Source organism: Strix uralensis, chromosome 3 (assembly GCF_047716275.1).
Source record: "Strix uralensis isolate ZFMK-TIS-50842 chromosome 3, bStrUra1, whole genome shotgun sequence".
NCBI lineage: Eukaryota > Metazoa > Chordata > Aves > Strigiformes > Strigidae > Strix > Strix uralensis.
This window is the reverse complement of record NC_133974.1, coordinates 118003063-118025623: the sequence shown is the minus strand read 5'-3', so window position 1 is coordinate 118025623 and position 22561 is coordinate 118003063. Positions and strand designations below refer to the sequence as shown.

Sequence of the window (22561 nt, the reverse complement as noted above, 5' to 3'; positions counted from 1 at the left end):
AACCCAGCAAGTGCCAGTCAAGGAAAACTTTCAATGAAGAAGGTAAAATTTCACTCCAGAGCAAGAGAAACATGAGATTTAATATTCTGACTTCCTCTCCATCTCTTTAGTCTTGTCAAAAGGACAGCAGATGGGATCCCAAATTAATGGGGTCGAGGGTTGACAATTCCCATTCCAACTCTGCCCATGCAGTAGCGTACTCACAGGGTCTTCCTCACAGACCAAGGTGTGCACTAAAAAATTACCATGGCTCACTTATACATGGCAGGGTTAAGACTATTGCTTTAAAACCCTTTTGTTTTTCTTGGAAAGGTATTTTAAGCTCTGATTGCTCCTGGTTTATATTCGGTAAAAAAATTTTAGCTTCAAAAAGACTAAATTCAATATCCCAAGTTTCATCCCAGTAACAAATAGACCACACAATTTTGCTGGGCTTGTGGCAGGGTTTTGCCAGGGGGAGAGGGGTCTACAGTGGCGGTCCCCTGTGAGAAGCTTCTTGAAGCTCCCCAGTCGGACTCCTCTGGCCAAGGCCGAGGCAATTAGCAACAGTGGCTGCGTCTCTGTGATAATGTATTTAAGAGGAGGAGTTGGAGTTGGGAGGAGGAGTCGTGAGTAGGACACCTATGCAAACACCGAGGTCAGCGGAAGAGAGGAGGAAGGGAGGGAGGTGCACCGGAGCAGAGACCCCCCTCAGTCCGTGGTGAGAGAGCAGGCTGTGCCCCTGCTGCCCATGGAGGTCACTGGTGGAGCAGATGCCGATCTGCAGCTCCTGGAGGACCCCACGCTGGAGCAGGCGGCTGTGCGCAAAGGAGTCCGGGACTCTGTGGGAAGAAGCACCCGCTTTTGTAGTTCAGCACTGGAAGGATTGCAACATACAGGAGGGACCCATACCGGAGCAGCTCAGGAAGGACTGCAGCCCATGTGAAGGACTCACGTCAGAGAAAGTTCATGGAGGACTGTCTCCTGTGAGAGGGACACCACGCTGTAGCAGGGGAAGAGTGCGAGGAGTCCTCCCCCTGAGGAGGAAGGAGCAGCGGGACTGACCGCACCCCCATTCCCTGCTCCACTTAGGGGGAGGAGGTAGAGAAATCAGGAGCAAAGCCAAGCCCGGGAGGAAGTGTTTTCAAGATGTGGCAATGCTTCTCACTGTCCTACTCTCTCTGTTAAGTGTTGTTGTTGTTAGTGTTTGAATTAAATTGATGCTCTTTTTCTTCCCCTAACAAATCTGTCTTTTGTCCATGACCTTAATGGGTGAATCATCCCTCCCTGTCCTTATCTCAATTCCCCAGCCTTCTGCTTTATTTTCTCCTTCCATTCCTGAGGGGGAAGAGGACAATGAGCAGCTGTGTGGTGCTCAGTTGCCCTCTGAGCTCAAACCACAACAACAGCATCCCATTTTAACAAACTCCACTTCGACATTCTGTCAAAGTTGGTAAAAAATAATCTGACAGTTCTTTTTCATATGAATGTTATTACCATTCATTTGGTCTACAGTTAAGTGTTCTGTATTTTCCTTAGACTATTAATAAAATCGGTGTTTTATTATACCAGCTTAAAACCACTAATGGTTGTTCCTGTCCACAATTCTTTCAAGGTGGAAAGCATTTCATTAAAAACGTTTTGGAAAAGCATTTCATTAAAAACATTTTGGAAAAGCATTTCATTAAAAACGTTTTTAACAATTTAGCATGAGAAAATTATATAGCAGCCATTATTTAAATTAATTTTTTCTGTCCATGAACCACATAACACCTTGTGCTGTCAAAGAAGAAAAGGCAGCAACATCAGTGCGCAGGTCATGACCAATCTACCACACATCTGAGTTTTCTGCAGCAAAATGCTCTTGATTTGTTGGAGATGTATCACAATATGTAGCAACTGTCATGGTTTAACCCCAGGCATCAACTAAGAACCATGCAGTCGCTCACTCACTTCTCCCTACTCCCAGTGGGATGGGGAGGAGATGCAGAAAGAAAGTAAAACTCATAGGTTGAGATAAGAACAGTTTAATAACTAAAATAAAATATAATAATAATAAAATATTATAATAATAATTGTAATGAAAAAGAATATAACAAAAAGAGAGAGAAATAAAACCCAAGAAAAGACAAGTGATGCACAATGCAATTGCTCACCACACGCTGACAGATGCCCAAGCAGCAATCCGCCCTCCCAGCCAACTTCCCCCAGTTTATAGACTGAGCATGATGTTGTATGATATGGAATATTCCACTGGCCAGTTCGGGTCTGTTGCTCTGGCTGTGCTCCCTCCCAGCTTCTCGTGCACCTGCACACTAGCAGGACACGGGACGTTGAGAAGTCCTTGATTTCTTAGTAACAACTAAAAACATCAGTGTATTATCAACATTCTTCTCATACCAAATCCCATATTGAATCCAAAACACAGCACTATTCAAGCTCCTAAGAAAAAAGAAATCAGCTCTATCCCAGTCAAAACCAGGACAGCAACCAACAGGAGTATGCAATGGTGATGTCATTCCTCATACAGTGTCTGTAGGAAAAAATGGACATTAACCAACTCAAGAACTCAGAGTTTTCCTTAATGATAGGCTTGTTAAGACAAACCTTATTGGAGGGGGATGGGAATCTGATTCCCAGGTTCTGAATTTGTGAGATAAGATGTCTTTGGTCTGCTGCAGACTTGTTTACAAGGAGAACAAAAGTGATGGTTACAAACAAGACCTTTTCACAAACAGAAAAACCAAAATAGGTAACAATGCCCAAGAAGATAAGAATGCATCTTTAGAAAAACTAAAAGATATCAAGAAAAATGTGGTTTGAAGAGTCAACTAGGTTAAGAAGAGGAGAATCCAGTGTTGCATGGCTCAGAGCACTGTGTCACCCCTGGACATGGACCCTCCAATGGAGATCTGAGGGAGCAGAGCGAAGGAGACAACCTCTCGCTTTCCTCACTTGGTGCCCTCCTTCAGCAGCAGTTTATCACTGGTCTATCAACATCCTTCTTGAACTGGACACAGTACCTGGATGCAGTCTGATGAGCACTGAGCTGGGGGCAACACCCCCTTCCCTCCACCTCCCGTCCATGCCCCTGTTTGTAGGGGCTCAGGGCTTTCCCACTGCACCCCGAGGGCCTGCTTCACACAGCCCCTCCAGCTCCAGCCTCTCACTGCTGACTCTCCCCTTCATCCTGAATTTCATGGGGTTCCTGTAGTTCCCATTCTGGGTCCTGCTGGATGGTTGCCTACTGTCCGCACGCTGGCTGACCTCCACAGGCCTCAGACGTCCGTGCCTGTGCTGTGGTGACAGCAGCCCGCACGGGTGTGCAAGGCTGCGTGGGGTCCCTGGCCAGGGCCAGGCCAGACCAGGCACTGGCCTGGGGCTGTGTCTCCAGTGGTGAGACCCAAGACCAGAGTGCCACCAGCCCTGCCAGGCTGTGGGCCCACAGTCATACAGCATACCTCGCGTTTGCTGATCGCCACGGTTAATAACTGTGCTGGTAGCCATCGTTACCGCACATATAGGGACAATTACAAGGTTTTGAAACCTGGTCAAACAAGACTTTGAATGGTGGTTGAGCTAACCTTGATTATTGATAAGATTTTTAAGAACAAGCTTTGATTTTTAGACTGGATATTAGGAAGTATTTCTTTACAGAACGGGTTGTTAGGCGTTGGAATGGGCTGCCCAGGGAGGTGGTGGAGTCCCCATCCCTGGAGGTGTTTAAGAGCTGGGTTGGCATAGTGCTGAGGGATATGGTGGAGTTAGGAACGGTCAGTGTGAGGTTAATGGTTGGACTGGATGATCTTCAAGGTCTTTTCCAACGTAGACGATTCTGTGATTGCCAAACCCTAGACAATAAGCAGAACATCCTGGACCATGAAAGTGAATGTCTGGGATTACTTAACTTGGCAATGAAACTAACTTTTGCCCTGAAAGTGAACTACCTTCATTATAATACTAAAAAACACACCCACAGGTCAAAAAGACCCCTGCCCAGGTTAAGTCCCTTCCCCTGAGCATGCATAGTAGTGGAAGCATTAGGTAAACTGTATTATAATTGTATGCTAATCACTAACCAATCAGTATCTAACAGGCGTGTTTGGAAAAGTACTAACCTCTGATTTTTGTGTACAAAAGGAGCATGAAAACCTGCTGTAGGTGGGCGTGATCTGCGGAAAAGTCCACCGAGCACCCAGGCCTGAATAAAATACAATCTCTCTCCTGAGCGTGTCAGCTCGGTTTATGGCACGCCGGGCACAAACACCCCGGGACCGCTGCAGGGCAGGCACGGCGGCCCCAGCCCCGCGGCGGGGGCCCACATTCCGCGAGGGGAGCGGGCGGGCGGCGGCGCTGCCCGAACCGAGCCTGTGCGGGCCCCCGCGGCCAACCGCGCCCGCACGACCACAGCGGGGCAGCAACGGCGGCCCCGGGCGGCGGCACGCCGGGGAGCAGCGAGGGGAACCCGGGCTCCAGAGCCCGCCGTCGCCGCAGACCGGGCGCCCGCCCCAGCCCCGCCCCCCACATCACTGCCGGGGTGGGGGAAGGCGGTTCTGCTTCCGGGTCAGCGCCCCGCCGCCCCGCCCGGCCCTCCCACCCCCACCCCGCCCCGGGCAGGCTCGCGGGGGCGGCGGTCCCGGCCATGCGGAGCCGGGGCGGGCGGCAGCGGCCGCGCAGGGCCCTGCCTGGGTTGCGGCGGGGCCCCATGGGCCTGGGGGGCCCCTCGGGCCGCTGGGGGTAGGGCGGGGTGCCCCCCGCTCCCCGCTCCCCGCCGACATGTACACCTTCGTGGTGCGGGACGAGGGCAGCAGCGTGTACGCCGAGGTGAGCCGGCTGCTGCTGGCCAGCGGGCAGTGGCGGCGCCTCCGGAGGGACAACCCCCGCTTCAACCTGATGCTGGGCGAGAGGAACCGGCTCCCCTTCGGCAGGCTGGGTAAGGGTCATGTGTCTGTGTGCCCCCCCGGCCGCCCCGCGCTGGCAGCAGGGCCGGACACACACCCCCCCCGCCTCACCCCCTCGCACCCCGGGCTGCGGTTGTGCCCTTCCCGCCCCGCCGAGCCTACCGGGGTCCCCTGCCGCAGGGTGCGGTCCCCCACGGCTCGTCGCAGGCTCCCGTCACCCCTGCGGACAGCGGGGCTACGGGGCAGGGCGTGCCCCGGCCGAGTCCCCCGCAGTTTGGCAGGGGATGCCCCCCGCGGGCAGCGGCGGCTGGCCGTGTGCTGGGCTCCCTCCCACAGGGACCTGGCGGCCGCCCCGGCTGCGGCGCCCAGAACAAAGGGCGGGGACTGGGGTCTCCGTGCAGCCGCTTCCCGGCCCCCCGCAGGGCTCTCTGCGGAAACCGGCCCGGCCCGGGCACCGGCTGTCCCCGCCGGGAAGAGCTGCCACCGGCCGGGGCTCAGAGGATCCCCCTCCCAAGCTCCCGGAGGGTGGTGCCCCCCAAAACACCCAGCCCGGCTTGGGGGCCGTGCTGTGGCGCAGCAGTGGGGTGGGGCAGAGGGCACCCGAGGATTACCCCCCCTCACATCTCGCAGACCCCCAGGGTCCCAGTGGAGCCTCCACCTCCCGGCTTGCCTGCCATGTCCCGCAGCAGCGCGCTTGGGGCCGTTCTCACCATTGCAGGAGGCTTCGGTCACTCCGCGTGGGTTCGTGGGGAACACGGCAGTGCCGGTGGCATCCCCCTGCCTGGCGTAGGGCTGGGACGTTGTGGTGCTGAGCTTACATGTTATGGGGGTGTTTCTGTGGTTTAGGACAGGTGGGGGAACAGGTCTGAGCCAGGCACGCTCAAACCCTCACCCCGGAGCCGAGGCTGGTGGAGATGAGCCTCTGTGGGGGCTTGGTGGGGGTGACAGCATGTCTAGTCCGTTCTTGAAGCAGGGTGGGGGTTATTCCAGACGCTTTCTGTGTGTGTGGGGCCAGGCCACGCCATGCCACACCTCCACCTTCTCCCCTGCTGTCTGACCCCCTCTGTCACACTGCCAACACATGGAGCCCCAGCTTCCCTGTACGGGCTTGTCCCCTGCCTGCCATGCGCACTGCCTGTCCTGTGGCAGGCGGGTCTGTCAGCAGGGTTACCCTGGTCCTCCGCCCCGCCGTATGGGGAAGAGCCCAGGAGCAGGGAAGGAGAGTGCCATGCGCTGCCCACGAGCCGGGAGAGCCAAGCCCAGCACTGGCAGTGTTGTAGGGCGCAGCAGGGAGCAGAGCTGCACCGTCATTGCCCGTGGCTGGGGGCGAGCTGGCCCGAGCCACGAGGCTGGCAGGTTGCCACGCACAGTGCCAGCTGCTGTGCTGGCTCCTGTCACCAGGACTGTCGGAGCAGGTTTGGGATGAGGATGCTGCAAACCACAGCAGAGCAGGTGTGTGTCCCTCCTGCGGTCCCCTGTGTCTGCATCCGACGCTGGCAGGACCCTTCTGGCCTCCCTCCCTGTCCTTGGCCCTGGTTTCTTCCTTCCTGGGGCAATTTTGCAGCAGTGCTGCTGGCTGCAGAAACGTCAGAGCAGGAGGAGCGCCCTCACCCCAGCAGCTCTGGGGCAGGACAGCTTTTGCAGCCTCTTTCTTGCAGTTGAGACCCAGCGCTGGCTGCTCTTTCAAATTTGCAAGTCACCAGCTCCAGCAGCTCTTCCCTTGTCTCCACATGCGTTTGTGAGTGGAAAGTCCCCGTCACATGGCAATGCCATCTGGTCACCTCCCAGCGTCCGGGTTTCTGCAGCAGGCAGGGAAACAGCAGGAGAGGCTTAAGCAGTGAGGATGCTCACACAGGCTGTAGCCAGGCACAGCAAGCAGACCTGTGGTTTAACGTGGCCAGCAGGCAGGGCCTGTGGGCATCGGGCTTCACTGCAGAATGAGTACACTTCTTTGGTGTGAGTGGGCCTGCACAGCACGTCCGGCTCATGGCCATCTCTTACTAACCCCTTCCATCCTCGAAAAGAACCCTGGGGTGATGGAAGGGCTTCAGCGAGCCCTTCAGCATGTGTTGCCATGAGATGCCCAAAACTTCAAACCATTTCTCACGGCCAAGATGCATCTATGACCTGTGGAGAGGGACCATGCTTCGGCACTGGCTTCTTTAACCCATCTTCCCATAGCAGGAGCTGGTTGCCTGAAATCAGTGGATTCAGACCAAAAATAACATGGTTATTTTGGTACATCTTCCGAAAAGCTGTATCTTCTCTGGTACATCTTCCTAAAGCTGTCCTCCTGAGCAACCGTTGCATCAAAGCTGGCTTGATTTGGTTTTCCTAAAGGCTCTGCTCAGTGGAAGCAGGGATTAAATCAGGGAACTGTAGGGATTTGCATTACTCAGACTAAGCTAGATCATTTGATGTGGGAGAGGGGTAGACATGGGGTCTCTCAGCACCCACTGCTGCTTCTGTCCAGCTGCAGAAAATTCTGTTGCTCCTGCTGATACCCTAATTCTTGGGGGATTGTGCCCTAAAGCTGTGAGTGTCTGCATCTAAGTCTGTATCTAGTGGAAAAGCAGTTTGTGCTAAGGGGGAGGGAAAGGACGAAGAGGCTGCAGAGGCCTCATGGAGTAGAGGATGCTGGACTGTGCCCTGCCAGCCACAGAGGGATCGCCAGTTTGGTCAATGCCTTAGCAGCTTTTTAACCCTGCTGAATTAATGGTGCAGACCTCACAACATGCCTGAGAGTCCCCTTCCTGCCTCGTGGTCCCTCCTTGCTGACCACCGGGGTCCACATCACAGCCCACTGCTCCATGGAGAAGCTCAGGAAACCAATGAGGATGTGCCTCCCAGCAGGTCAGAGCTATCCAACAGCAGTGGTTTCAAAGCAGGTTTCAGCTGTCCTCCTCCTTTCACCAGCCCCATTCCTCCATCACTGGTGACAGGGTGGACTGACCACTGTGGGGCAGAGCCCACCCAGAGTGGTGGTGTCTCCTTCTGGACCTCAGTTCCTCCAGGAACCAAGCAAAGACAATAAACTGGAAACAGAAGGAAATTTGATGGTTTTTACTAATTTCTTTCAGTAAATTAGTGCCTGGCAGTGCTGGCTGCATATTGAAGTGCCTGAAGTTACAGATCTTTTCTGGAAGATGGTTTTCAGCTATCTTATATTTAAAGATTTGTGAATAAAATAGTGACCCAGTTCAGGGCCATGACTTTGGGGTTGAAACAGATATTCACTCTCTGTGATCTTGCAGGTGCCTGGTTTTTAAGGTAATGTTTGCTCCAGATCTTTTTTCCCAGGCAATCACTGAGGAGGATAACTAAAACTCTGAATCCTTTTTCAAGGGTCTAAATCACTCCCACAGGCATTTTTTTTAAAAAGAGAAGGTGAAAATGGAAGTAACTGCCACCCTTGGGGAATCCCCCTGGTCCTAGGTCATTTCAAACCGGAAGAGTTTTTCATCATGTTTTCCATACTTTTGTCAGTTGTTGTCACCCATGACCCAGGTATTGCCCCAGGCATTGCTTGCCTCTTGCACATCCATGTTTGGCTGCATGGGTTGTGTGGGAGAGGCTGTGTGGTGTTCCCCAGATCTGCAATATGCTTCAGACAACTGCTGCCATCCTGTCCCCTCAGAGAGCTTCTAGCTGAGCACAAGCGTTTGTGTAGTGTGAGAAGGTGAAGGCAGGCAGGCTGTGGTGTGAAGCCCAGCATTGGTAAGGAGGTACCCATCTATTTGGCACTCTGGCGCTTGTGAGGCCACAGCTGGTTACTGGGACCAGTTTGGGACTTTACAAGAAAAGCACAGATACCCTCGAGTGACTCCAGCAGGGGCCATCAGGATAGTCAGGGGGACACAAGATGGCAGTCAACTACGGGGACAAGGACCTGTAGAAGCAGTAGGATCTTCATCCTTAGAGCTACTCGGACTTTGACCGAACAAGAGGTTGGAGCAGAGACCCCCAGAGGTCCCTTCCCACCCCAGATATCCAAGGGGACTTGCTGCAAACTGCCAGAGGGAAGCAAGACTCCAAATCTTTTAAAGTTTCACAGTGTTTTGTGATACCAGGTCCAACAGGGAATCCTGCTGTACGTGACAAAGAAACAAGGCCCTTCCCTAAGCTGTGATCGTGGCGTGACCACGATCGTGGCTGTGATTTGTATCGTGGCGTGTCTCCCTGCATCCTCCTACTGCATTTAAGAGTAACTGAAATCTTGGCTTTTAAAAACTGCCACCAGCAAATGGAGAACATTTTTGTGTGGTGCTGCCAGTTCCCAGTGTGAATTAGGAAATTATTGTTTTCCTTTGGAAAATGGAAGTGTCGCATTCAAAACAGACTTGAGTAAATGCATGGTTTTTCATAACTAAAAGAAAGAAACCATAGGACCCATCACCAGCTTAGAGCCTGTTTCTGTGATGCAGGACAAGGAAACAACCTCCTTTCTCTTCCCTACTGCACAGGTCCTTTGCACCAGGCAGATGTTTTTCCTTCGTTAATTGAGAAGTTTGACCTCTTTGTTTCCCTTTTTAGGCCATGAACCCGGACTTGTGCAGCTGGTGAATTACTACAGGGGAGCAGACAAGCTGTGCCGCAAAGCATCTCTGGTGAAGTAAGAAACTCACGGAAATGTTACATGGGATTGGCAGAAACTTTTCTTCTAACCATTGTCAAGTGTTGAACCTGTTTGGAGGGTATTTCACAGAACAGCTGCCCTGGGAGTGTCTTAGCATGTGCTGTCTTCAGACTCCTGTGCTGGTCTCTAGAGCTATCTCTGTGTACAAAGGCCTCTTTGTAACTTCAGGGGAAATACCATTTTCACTGAATTACATCTGCTTGAAACCATAGAGTGTATTGAATCAGATTAGAACCCAATCAAAAGAAAAAAAAAACCCGAACATATCTGCTCTTTTTCCTGTAGACATTTAATTAAAACCTACTCCTTTTATTCTCTGTTTCATGCGGAGATGAGACACTAATATGCCTTTAGCTAATCAGATTTGTTTGTCAAACAAATGCTTGGAGACATCTTCAGGAAAAGCTCTGGAAGTTATTTCTGCATGACTAGTTGTGCCAGGGCCTCCTGGGGAAATGTGGATGAGCTTTCATTGTAGATAACCTTCATGCCTGTGCAAACTCTCTGGCCATTAGGGCATCTTTGTGTCAGAGCTCTTGGTCTCCTTCAAGCGTTTGATTCCATGTTAGTGTCTGTGCTGCCTCTTGCTGATGGAGTCCTGCAGACTGCATGTGCTGATCAAAGCCCTCTCCTTCGCCTGCGAAGAACCTGTTCCCAATTGCTTTCTTTACAGTGGTGATGGTGTTTGTCAGGACCTGGCAGGGTATTTTTTAAACAAGTGCTCAAGGTGCTCCCCAGCTGGATTTCTCTGCAGCCCATGGTCTAGAGGCAGTGCTGAAAGTGCCTGTGCACCTGTTTTTCTCTCCTGAAGCTTGGCTGACCTTTCTAACTGTGGGGTCAACCATGCATCAAGCTACTTACGAACCCAAGGGACCACAGATGACATTCCTCAGGGCTCCCAGGGTGTCACAGACTGACTGCCGTTTCAACAGAGAGGCACAAATGCACAGAGAGAGTCACTAAGTCATGAGCTCTGCTTTTGGCCTTAAGCAGAGCACACGGTGAGCATTCAACGAGGCAGGCAGCTCCCTTGACTCTGAAAGAAAACAGGCCTGGGCTCTGCTAACAGGAGTTTGTTGGCATCTCTAGACATTACTGGTAGGAGAGATCAGAGACTGCATGATGCTGTTAAAGGATTTCTGTAACAATGCAAGGGGGGTCCCAGATACCTTGGGACATGAAACGTGTAGCTGTGTCCTTGCTTTCAGTGGTCTTCATCCACAACTGGGACACCTGATCAGATCTCAGTGGGGATGGGATTAAGAGCTAAGCACCAGCACAGAGAACATTACTGCTCTGCCTTCCCTTTTGCGTGTTGTGATCACAGCATCCTTCCTGCCCCATTCCGTGTGAGCAAACAACACCTCCTTAGTTCCCTTGTGCAGAGCTGATGCAGGGAATGTTCTAGTTACATGGAAACTTCTCTGCTGATTGTTTCATGATATCCATAGTGTGTACAAAACGTTTAATGAAAGCATGCAGGTCTGATTCAAAGAGCAGTGCTTGGCTGCAGGTTGGAGTTGCCATGATATCTTTAAGGAAACCTTAATTTCAAGTGTCTAAGGAAAATATAATTTAGCACAGACTGTCTGCAAGCTGCTATTCATCACCGAGTGAAAGAGCCCAGTTAGTGATTATTTTTACTTACTAAATGATGTCCACACAGGTGGGAACACTCTAGAGATTAACAGCCTATCTCTCTTCACCCAGGCTTATCAAGACAAGCCCTGAACTATCAGAGTCCTGCACGTGGTTCCCTGAGTCGTATGTGATTTACCCAACAAACTTGAAGACCCCGGTGGCTCCAGCACAGAATGGAATTCGCCATCTCATAAACAACACAAGGACAGATGAGCGGGAAGTCTTCTTGGCAGCTTACAACAGGCGGCGGGAAGACAAAGAAGGCAACGTGTGGATCGCCAAGTCCTCAGCCGGTGCCAAAGGTTCATTCTCCAGCAAAACGAGCCACCTTCTCATTATTTCTTACTCTTTACTTGATTGGTAGAGTCCTGGGGTTTGGCTGAGCCCAGCTGATACCTAGCCTATAAGAGCCTTCACCTACCAACTGGCAGTCAAGCCAGCATAGGGCTCTTCCTTTGTCTGCTTGGTGGCACAGGGCTCCTGACAAGCATTGTAACATGCACATACTACCTAGGACATGGATGGCAGCAAAAGGACCTCCACTTTTCTACACATGTGCCTCAAAATGTGGAACAGTTTGCTGCAGAGAGAATGCAGCAGGGACCAGCAGGCAAGGGGAATGTGGAGAGCAGTAGATAACGGAGCAGAACAGGATATGGGGAGGAAGGCAGCAGGCAGGACAGCAGCCTTCAAGAGCAAGGAGCCCAGCTGTCCATGGTGCAGCTAAGCCTGGTTTCACCTGGGCAGACATACTGCTGCTTGTCTTTCAACCGAACCCAGATGCCTGGTGCTGATGGCCTACCCGTGGTCACACTGAGAGACTGGCTGAGTGCATTGAAATTGCACGCAAGGCTCAGGGGAAGGTACCAGAGCAAAGACAAGCAATGCAATGTCTGTATGTCCCTTTAATTTGAATAAGGCAATAGATACCCGAGTGATAGTGTGTCCTTCCTTGTTCCAGGGTCATTGCATCGCCCGCTCTACAGAAATAATGATCTATTAGATGAGATAGCTGGACACAGCTATAGATGTAATGCTTTGGTAACTCTGTGCTGTCTGTCAATTGCAGCAGTATCACGGGCACATTGTCAGAATGGCATTTTGAAAACTTGCCTTGCCGTGTGTGCAGACCCCAGGCAGCAGAGCCCAGCCTGAGAAAGGACCTGGTCTTTTCAAAGGGAAAAAGCCCACATATATTGTTCATATTTTCAGAGTCACTTTTGATGCAGTCTTACAAAAATCACCAGAGAATGTGAAAGCCAGAGGTGGCTGCAGAGAGGCTGCGTGATAAAACTGTCCTTTGTGCTGACTTCCTAAAATGCTCTGCTGTCTTGGCTGTGTTAACAAGAAGCATCAGAAGAGTAAGCTTATTTTCATCAGGGAGGAAGGGGACATGAGTCCTTTCGTTATGCCAGTGAGAGAATGTGTTTCTGTGTGGTATAACTGGCAAGTCTCAATCTGGGCAATTGAAAAGGCCATGCTGTGGCTCGCTGCAGGATGGAGAGCTTTAAACTCTCCACGTACTTTTATTCAAGTGATATCTCATCATTTCTGCATTAAAGCAGAGTAACCTTCCATATTCATCAGTGTCCTGCAGAACTCAAGCTGGGAATTAAAGCGGAAATCAGAGCCCCATGTTAATCTTGTAGAGGGAAGTTACATGTCTGGGGATTACTTCTGATGAAGTAGAAAGCTTGTCGACACTAATTGCCAAGGCAGATCCAGCTCAGGCACTGCCCCTGACTCAGAACAGGTCTAGTGGAAGCTTGGCAGTCCCATCAGTAAAAAGAAAATTAAAGGTTTAGGATGTCCTGACTTAGAAGTTGAGAGATATTTCAACTGTGTCTAGAGGTTTTGATGTTTTCTTTGGGAGAATGGACGGCTGCCCCACATAAGCTGCTTTGCTCCCTCACTGGGTTGTTGACGAGGTGCACAGATAAGCTAACCTTGCCCCTTGATTCACCGTCTGTCCAGTGCAGAACGGGTGCCTGCTGATCTTCCCACTGCAGGGGCTTTGCTGGCTTACAGAGGTGTTGTTTCACTCCTTCCCCTGGTGCAGTCTGCAGTTGTACCAATGCAAGTTTCTGCCTGGCTCTGCTGTGATCAGGGGACTAAAAATCTTGCCCTCCACATAAAACATGACTGAGAGATTCTTTGATGAAAGGACTTCCTTTCAGTAGAGGACACTAGGATAGGTAGGGGGTCAGTAGGGCTGGGAAGCTGTGACTCATGGGTATGCAAAGCATGGACCAGTGAAAGTACCTGCAGGGCTGTGTTGACAGAGACCTTCAGAAGTCACAGCTAGGAACATTTTCCCTGGGATGATCCTGTCAAACCCTGTCTGTGCTCCAAACCTGTGTTCTCCCCCTAATGCCCACTTGAAGAGTGTTTCTTTCTTTTCACTCAGTATTTCCTCCAAAACACTCAGCACAAAATTAAGACTAAGTCATCAGCTTTAGTCCAAAAGGTTAACTAAATGCCTGAAGACTGGACATAGTGCCAGAGAAGCGTTATATAATTTTACCTGAGGTGGTTTATCCCTTGTGTGGCACCCTGCCATCCCTTTATCAAATCCCAGAAGGGATATGTTCTCTTTTCATTGCTCTGCAACAGTGGTTTCAGATTTGGACTCTTGCAAGAAATGAACAGTGACAGCTTCAGTCAAAATGTGGCAGTATTTAAACAGCACATCTAACTTCTTTAATGCAGAGCTTCCACAGCAGAGGAAAACACTGACTACATGGCTGAACACTTTGAAATAATTCTTTTCCTAATGCAGCAATGATTTTAATAGTAACTTAAATGAACTCTGCGAGTAGGGAAACTCTGTGCAAGTGTGCACGTATGACTGCCTCTGGCAGCCGAAGCAGCCAGGCAGGGGGAGAAAGTCTGAGTCTAGGATAAAAACCCACATACCTCCCTCCCCAAATTAAAAAAAAAAAAGAAAAAAAAAAAGAAAAATCTCACAAACTGCAAGAATCCCTGTTCTCCAAACTGCTGAAAAGCAGGGAAAATCCAAACAAAATTCAACAAGTGCTGAACGTGCCCAACCCCCTGAGCCCAGCTGGGAAAAAACACTGGAAAAGGAAACAAGATTCCCCAAACCAAGCAGCTGCCTCACTGCTTGCCAAGGTCCCTGTCTGCTGTGCATTGACTCACACCTGAATAGCTGCCCCTCTGCAGACAAGCCCCAGGCAGGCCATGCTATTTCAGGTACCCTTGGTTCCCATTTGCATTCGCACCAGTTACGAGGGAGCAGATGCCCAGTGGCATGGCAACAGGGAGATCCCTCTGCAGATTCGATGTCTGACACTGAGCAAACATGACATCGCTTGGGTACCAACCAGCCCTGGAGTCATGGGTTCATGCATGTCAATGGCTTTTTGAGCAAATGAGTCATGGTCCACTTGGGCCATGAAAGAGCTCCAGCAAAGGTGGGAGGATCATCTACCTAATTCTGTCTTTGTCTTTCTGTGCCAGGGGAAGGCATCCTGATTTCTTCAGAGGCTGCAGAACTCCTGGACTTCATCGATGAGCAGGGACAAGTACATGTGATTCAGAAATACCTGGAGAAGCCTCTGCTTTTAGAGCCAGGACATCGCAAGTTTGACATCAGGTAACCTTTTCTGCTTTTGTAATAATACTGGTTTCATTTTTGTGCTGTTTCTTTCTAAGCCAGTGAGACTAGAGTTTGTTCTTTCGCCCCCCAGGAGCTGGGTTCTCGTGGATCATCAATATAATATCTACCTCTACAGAGAGGGTGTCCTGCGGACCTCTTCCGAACCATATAACAGTGCTAATTTCCAGGACAAAACCTGCCACTTGACCAATCACTGCATTCAGAAGGAATATTCCAAAAACTATGGGCGGTATGAGGAAGGGAATGAAATGTTCTTCGAGGAGTTCAACCAGTATCTGATGGATGCCCTGAATACAACGCTTGAGAATAGCATCTTACTGCAAATCAAACACATAATAAGGTAGCTGCCTGTTGCCTAGGGGAGCATAAACCTTCAGTGACAGGGAATGTGTACAGACACGGCTGGGGAAGCAGACAGATCAACAAGGGAAGGGTTTCGGTTGCATAAATTTAAGATAAAGCCATAAACACCCCAATGTCATTGCTCAATGAAAAGAGACCTCCATGGGTGCTGTTCTCTCAAAGGTATGTGACAGTGTGTCTGCAGTTTGGCAGGTGTGGCTGGAGAAGGATGGAGTGAGATCACTTGGTAAGCAGAGAGGGTAGGTTGAAAGACAGGGCTGGGTGAGGTTGAGGTTAAAAAAGACAAGGTGTAAGAGGGGAAATGAATCCAGAATCAAGTCTGCAGGATCTCACTGCTTCCTCCACCATCAGCACGCAGCAGCACATCTCGTTGGCATACATCGTCTTACCCAGTCCACACAGAACCGGCTACCTCCTGGGCACGGAAAATGCCTGGAGAGAAATCTTAAGAGATCATGGTGCCTCAGAGAATCCAGGTCTTGATAAAGTGATCCTTCATGGCAGAATTTACTTTGCAAGTACTCCACTGCTGTTATGCCAAAAAGACATGATGCAATCTTTGAGGAACTCGAAGGCAGATGAGCTCTCAGTGGCAGTTCCTTGGGGACCTGGTGCAGCCCTTTGTGGCTCTGCCTTCTGCTCCAGGCTCTAATTGCACATCATGTTTTCAACTTGCCCAATCCAGTAGTGAGGGTGGATGCTGCTCTTCAGGAGTTCACTCAGGGGTGTCCCCACATGTGTTTTGATGGTTGCACAATCTCACTTGGAGTGACCTGATTACCATGACGTGTGTTGGATATAGCTTGTAATTTGGGGCAGTCCCAGGGTAACAGGGCACCACTCCCCTTAACTGTGCTATGCACATGCCCTCAGAAGCTGCAGTGCAACAGGTATGTCCACAGGGCTTTTAATATTGGGTCTCTGGTTTTCCTTTCGCAGAAGCTGCCTTATGTGTATAGAGCCTGCAATCAGCACGAAGCATCTTCACTACCAGAGCTTCCAGCTCTTTGGCTTTGACTTTATGGTGGATGAGGAGCTGAAGGTCTGGCTGATAGAAGTCAACGGGGCCCCAGCGTGTGCCCAGTGAGTAATTAGTTTCTGTAATACCCTTGCGATGCCACCATTCACATGCTTCACCCAGAGAATGGCTGTGTCCCAGCTCCAAGTGAAAAAGGTGGAAGAAAGTGAATAGCAGGGAAGTTTTCCAGGCTAACTCACTGCTCTAAGTGCCAGCTGATTTAAATACGTTGCTCTTTCTCTGTGTTTGGTATCCTCCAGCTTCTTTCCCATGTGTGATGGGGCACTAACCTCAGGTTTTGGACAAATGAGTTTCAATATAACTTGGGTCATTTTTATTGTTGTGGTTTAGCCCCTGCCGGGGTCTGACACCACGCGGCCGCTGCCCCTCCCCCACAAAGGGAGTGAAATACAAAGCCCCAAGACTGAAATAAGGAAAGGTTTAATACAACAGTGCAATAGCAACACAACAAACAACAACAATAACAATAACAGTAATAGTGATAGCAATGAACAGAGCAAAATAGCTACCAAATACAGCAGTTTGAAACACGATGTACAAAACCACGAGTGCACCTCGCTCCCCGCCAGGAAAAATGTGACCTGCCAGGATGTGACATCCGCATGGTATCTGAATAACCCGGCTAGAGCTCCCCCCCCCCACTGCTGGGGAAACTTAACCCTATCCTGGTTAAACCAGGACATTTATTGACACTGTTGGGTTGAAGTTGCATTGCAGAATTAACACTTTGGGGGTCAGGTTGTTTCTCAGTCTCTCTTGTGGAGCCACTGGTGGCTGGTCTTTACCTGAACACAGGATAAATGAATAGCGTTAAGGGCAGCAGCTAGAAGTGAGTGACTGAATTTGCAGGCATCAGGACCCCAGAGCCCACTGTGGATGCTGCAGACATTGGATGAAAGCCTCCACCAGCCACAGGGAGGCTGAGACAGCCAAACAGCTGTGGCCATGAGCATCTCTATGTAGGCACAGTGGGAGGTGCTGTATTATGGGATTGAGACAACTGTGGGAGACTGGAAATCTTTGCTAAATGGGCATCTGTATTGTATACAAGCCCAGCAAAACAGAACAGGCTGTACATCACTACATTAGAATTAGATTAGATTAGATTAGATTAGATGTAGATTAAATTAGATTAGATCATCAGTAACAGTAGACAAAAAATACAGGTCAGACAGCCTGTTCAGCAGGGAGCTTTCTGTGTCCAGGATGCCCTGTTCACTATGTGCACTGTAATGCAATGCTGCCTTGCACCTCCTTGTGTTGCTGCATGGGTAGAATTTGGCTGTTGCTGGGTGTATTTGGGTTGCAGCAATGCCTTGTTTGCTTTGTGTCTCTGTGGGCACTTCTAATTCATAGCACCTGTATCACACAGTTCCCATTTAAGAGACAAATCGGCTGCTGAAAGCAGTAACATTCCCAGGAGCTGAAAAAGCATCTTACTATCATGTAGCCTCAAAGGCACAGGGTGAAAGACATTGTTAATCCTAGTAAAGACAGCTTTGGTACTAAAAACATTCCGGGTGCCAGCATGTTCAGGGAGATTACACATGTATTTCATTTAGCAGAAAGTGAAGCTATTGTTAACTCATTTCTCAAACACCTTGACTCTCTTCTCCCTAATCCTGCTCTGCATGAGCTGTGCTGTGGTGAAAAACATCCCACACTTCCGTAGGGTGCTGTGGTCTCTGTGCCTGGTCAGAAGCTGCTGTGCACAGCTGCACTCCAGTGCAGCATTTCATCAAATAATGAATGCATCAGAGTAGTCCGTCTGGGACACATCCCCACATGAACGGAACCTGGTGTGATAATCACCACTCCCTGAGCTGGAAGGCCGGTACAGGGGGTGCTCAGCTGTTCAGCTGTTGTCTGCCCCCCATGCATCTTGCAATGACTCAGCTGGGGCCTGAGGGCGTGGAGACTCTGCTCAGGAGCCTGTTCTGTCATTAAACTCAGATAATATGTTTTGTGGTCCTGTCTGGCAGAGAGCAATATTGGGAATGGCAGCACCATTGAAAAAGAAGATGGTTGCTGGGGTAGGTGGGGAGGAGATGGAAGAGATGTCACCCTCCTGTTTGCCATCCTGGAGCTACCTGTAACAGGAGCAGGATGTTGTAGATCCTGCTGGGAAAATGCATCTCTATGTAAAAATTGGTCAGGGACCTGCTGGTTTGTCATGCCTGGCTGGGCATCTGATTCTCTCTCTCTCTCGTCTCTTAGGAAGCTGTATGCAGAGCTCTGCCAAGGAATTGTGGATGTCGCCATCTCTAGTGTTTTCCCCCTCAACGACACTGGGCAGAAGACGAGCCAGCCATCATCGATCTTTATCAAGCTGTGATGACAACAGGAATGCCTCTGCTTTCCACAGGGAGAGACTGCACCCATCGGGTCAGCACAGTTCAGTGGCTTATCTCAGTATCATGCCAAAAAGTGATAGAGACAGGCTTCTTATTTTCTGGGAAATTACGGGGAAAAACAACAAAACGGGCATCCACACAGAGCTGCAATGAGCCAGAGCTGCTCAGGTAACTCTGCCAGCATTCACCAAAATCCACTTTAGAAACAGCTCGTGTGACTTTGATATCTGAAACAAATCTCTCTGGGAGAACAACAAAATAACCTTAAAATGAAACCCCAACAGGGATACTGTAATACTGTATTAGCTCCTCCTTTTCTATAGAGATAACATCGGGTTTTTTAAGGGAATTAAGTGAAGAGTACGATGATCTTCTGGGTCATCATGGCTGGGAAGTTGTCCTCCTCCCGCTGTGTTTCTTCTTTCCTCACCTACTGCATCATTAGTGCCTTAGCTCAGCTCCAAATAGGTGACTCCTTTCCTTTGTTCCTGCTCTATTACGTAGAAAGGAGCAAGCTCTCTTGCATCGCAGGATGCCTAAAATCAGGAACACCAAGAATTCAGTTTTCTTAGGTCATTTTCCAAGCTGGTTGGCTGAACACCCAGGCAACAGCTGGCAAAAGGTTGCTGAACTGCAGGCGGTGAATTAACCCAAGCAAGGAAGGGAGTTTTGTTTATTTATAGCTATCCCTTTTCCTAATGAGATTTGAATCAGTGTCCATCCCAGTCTGATGCAGTTGGATTCTGTTTAAAAGAGGTAGAGAGACCCCCTTGGTGCTCACCAGCAGGCTGTAGGATTTCTAGCATCACTTTTGTGCTGAGTGTTTGAAATAGCAGAAACCCAATCTCCGCAGTTTCTTCTGAGACACTGCAGTGAATTTAGGTTCTTCTCAGCTTTCACCTTGATGCATTTGAGGCCTGAATCTGAAACCTTTTAACCCAAATAATTTTTATCCCATTTGGTCCAGCCAATCTTATTCTCCTCCATTTGACGAATATTGCAATTTTCTGCCCTGAACACAGTCCGCAGCTCAGTCCCAGCTAGGGGGAAGGTGGGTGAGGTTTTATAGACCAGGAGAAAGATTCCTTGTGTATAGATTTTCCACACAGCTGGCAAGGCAAGGTGTTTTGGGGGGCAGGGGAGGTTAAATTCCTTGAGATCCCTGAATTCCAGAGCTAACATCTACTTTGAGTATAACCTAAATCCCTGGCTTATTGCCCACACTGTGAAGTGTATCTGAATTTTCAGTGTGAGCCCAGCACATCCCTCCTAAGCTAGAGCTCTTTGCAGAGCACAGTGGCACTTGTAACAGCAGTGGGCTCTGTGGAGGGTGTTCAGGGCTGTGTTCTGCTGCCTCTGGCAGGGAGAGATGGTTGGCACCAAAATAAACTGGTTCCTCTTACCCAAAACAAACAAACAAGAAGATATTGTGGAGGTTACAAGCTTGTGGCTGCCTGTGTGTAATGCGAAGTGAATCATGCAATGGGATTTCTGCCTCCTTCAGAAGATCCTAGCGCTTTGATATACTCATCTTTGCTCATGACGGAGATTTCAGAGGTCTTCGTGCCAGTAGATGATCCTGGCACCTTTTTGTAGTCAGGACTGAAGTGACCAGGCCTCCTTGGAGTGATACATTTTGATCGTGCTGTCATGGGATGGAAATTTGTTGCAACATGCTGCGAATCCACCAGTGGCACCATTTCACATAGGGCCACTCAAATCCAGGAGGGAACGGAGTGCTTAGCAAAACCCCACTGAAGCATCAGAGAGAGGGCGCATCCCAAAGAGCCACACAAGCACCTCTGAAGTTGTCAACACCCTGAAGCACGGTGTGGATCCGCATCTTCAGGGAGTGTGGCGAACACAGGGTGCACTGGTGCATGCTGAGAATTGACAGGCAGCAGGAGCTGTGTGAAAACGGGGCTGCGGCTTTGTTCCCCTGCACTGCAAGTGCTGGCGGGTGGCTTCACTTCCAGTGAGACCCCGAGTGCCGGGTCTGGTCTCTGGGTTTGGGCCTCATGGGTGTTCAAGAAGGAGGACTGTGAATGCATCAGTTCATGAGACAGGAAGCACTGGGTGATTAGCTGGGAGAGGGGTATGGAGAGAGGACCGGTTGGGTTTTCTAACCTTATGATAGCACATAAGTGTCAAAATTTCACTGCAGGCCAGGTAAAGTGTTGTGGTAACACTCCAAGGTAAAATGTAGGCTGTAATGGTTGTTACTCAACTTGTAAACTTCACCACATCTCCATGGGCATTTTCATGTTATCTCGTGTGAGCTTAAAAATTACACCTTTTTGCCTAGCAAAGGGAAGATCTGCTCTGGTCCAGGATGTGCCTGAGGTGACAGAGAAGACGGTGGGCTCTTGCAAGCTCTAGGGCAGATGAGAGCAGAGCATGAAGTGAGAAAATTTTCCCCATCATAATGAAATGAGAAATGCTTATTTTCTGGGGTGCTAGACCCATCCTTCTTTACCCCTCAAAAGGGAAATTAAAAAACCGAATCACTCCCTTACTTCACAGTAACACAAGATTTCCAACGTAGTGGGATAAGGGCAAGAAAGCTGCCTGGATGCAGGCAGAAGCAGCAGCCCCCCCTGGAGCAGCTGGTACCGCCAGGAGGAGCGGTGACTCAGGAGCCTCTGCCTAACTCCAAGGCCTTTTCACCTCGGATTGCGTTGTGGCAGGTCAGCAGCTGGCCATTATTGCTGCTCAGCAAGTGGGACTTCAGCTTGGTGGTAGAGCCACGACCACAGGCGATGCAGCTGTTCATACCCTGCCTTTTTAGCTGGACTTGGGGAAGATGGTGATTCAGGGATGCTTTAATCGTTGGTTTGTTTGCTGAATTTTTCAGAAATAAGCAGCAGCCTTTGGAGGAAAACAGCAGGTATCGTGTGTATTTACCACCTGCTTTCAAAGTGCTCCCCAAGGTAAAGCACAGGAGGTAAGTGATAAAGGATAGAGAGCACAGTGCCTAAGGTCTTGCCCAAAATATTAGCTACAAGGTGGAATAGAGGATGCATGTATGGCTGAGGCCTGAGCATTGCAGCGGTGGGTGCACTGTGCAGGTGATGCTCACAAGCCCTTGTGAGACTTTTGTTTGTTTCTTTTTTTAGGAATACACAACAATAAATGTTTTCTAGCTTATTTCAGCTAAAAGGTCAGTAGAAAAGGTCTTCCTCTTTCTTGAGCTTTCACAAAGGATGGTGCTGGGTTTCCAGAAGACACCTACCATATTGCAGAATGTCTCTAGTCTTAGTTGTATCCCTTCATGTCAGCCAAGAAGGATTTCAGGCCCAGGTGCTCTGGCTGTGTTTTCCAGCAGGGTCTGGTCCTGCTGGACTCTGGGTTTCCGGTAACTCCCATGTGGCTTGTCTCATACCAAGTTAGTCATGATTACCATGCAACAGCTATTGTACTACTGCCGAAATCTGGTGGCTGGCCACAGCCCGCAGAAAACACTGGAGAAGTCTAATAAAGGCTTAAAAGCCGATTCATCCAGGTGGCCTGGCTTCCCAGTCCTGCTGTGACCAGCGCCCTTCAGGACTGCTTGCATGTCCCTGCTCCCAGCATTTCTTGTTCTCCACATGCAGCGCTCCCGCGGGAGAGCAATGCTGTGCCATATGTAGGTTTATAATCATGTCTCATTGACAGTGTCTGCTATGGCAGCCCTCAGAAAACCTTGGTGTTGAGACAGTGGTGGGGTACATACTGTGCTGCCAAGCTGGCAGCCTGCCGGGCTCTGGTTCGTGTCCCCAGCTGCTCTCACGTCAGCATGTGCGTGTGGGGCCGGTGGGTGCCTGAGCTTGTGGATCTCTGGTGACTCTATCCACATCTCTCCTAAACCATCATTAAATTGTGCAAACCCCACAGCCTGCGGTGTTTCCTTAGGGCAGCGGGCCCCTGGGGTGTCAGGTCCCCCTGGAAACCTGCCTGTGGGTGCCTGTGGCGAGTGTTGCCCCCCTTGCCATGCAGGACTCCAGGAGCCGGCCCAGTCCCACGGTGGAG

At 50.0% G+C, this 22561-nt stretch overlaps 1 protein-coding gene across 2 annotated transcripts; it reads left to right on the top strand.

Annotated features, from left to right (window-relative positions):
- The first annotated feature begins 4579 nt into the window (after nt 1–4579).
- TTL (tubulin tyrosine ligase) lies at nt 4580–22423 on the top strand. Of its 2 annotated transcripts, XR_012628322.1 has the most exons (8): nt 4580–4912; nt 9414–9492; nt 11227–11459; nt 14638–14773; nt 14868–15137; nt 16100–16243; nt 18417–18584; nt 21408–22423. XR_012628322.1 is itself a non-coding variant. In XM_074864192.1 (7 exons), the coding sequence occupies exons 1-7, from the start codon at nt 4756–4758 to the stop codon at nt 18532–18534; spliced, it is 1137 nt and encodes a 378-aa protein (XP_074720293.1). In that variant the 5' UTR covers nt 4581–4755; the 3' UTR covers nt 18535–22423. The 2 variants fall into 2 exon arrangements, 1 of the variants encoding a protein (XP_074720293.1); XM_074864192.1 differs by having other exon boundaries at nt 4581–4912; nt 18417–22423.
- Nucleotides 22424–22561: the final 138 nt, after the last annotated feature.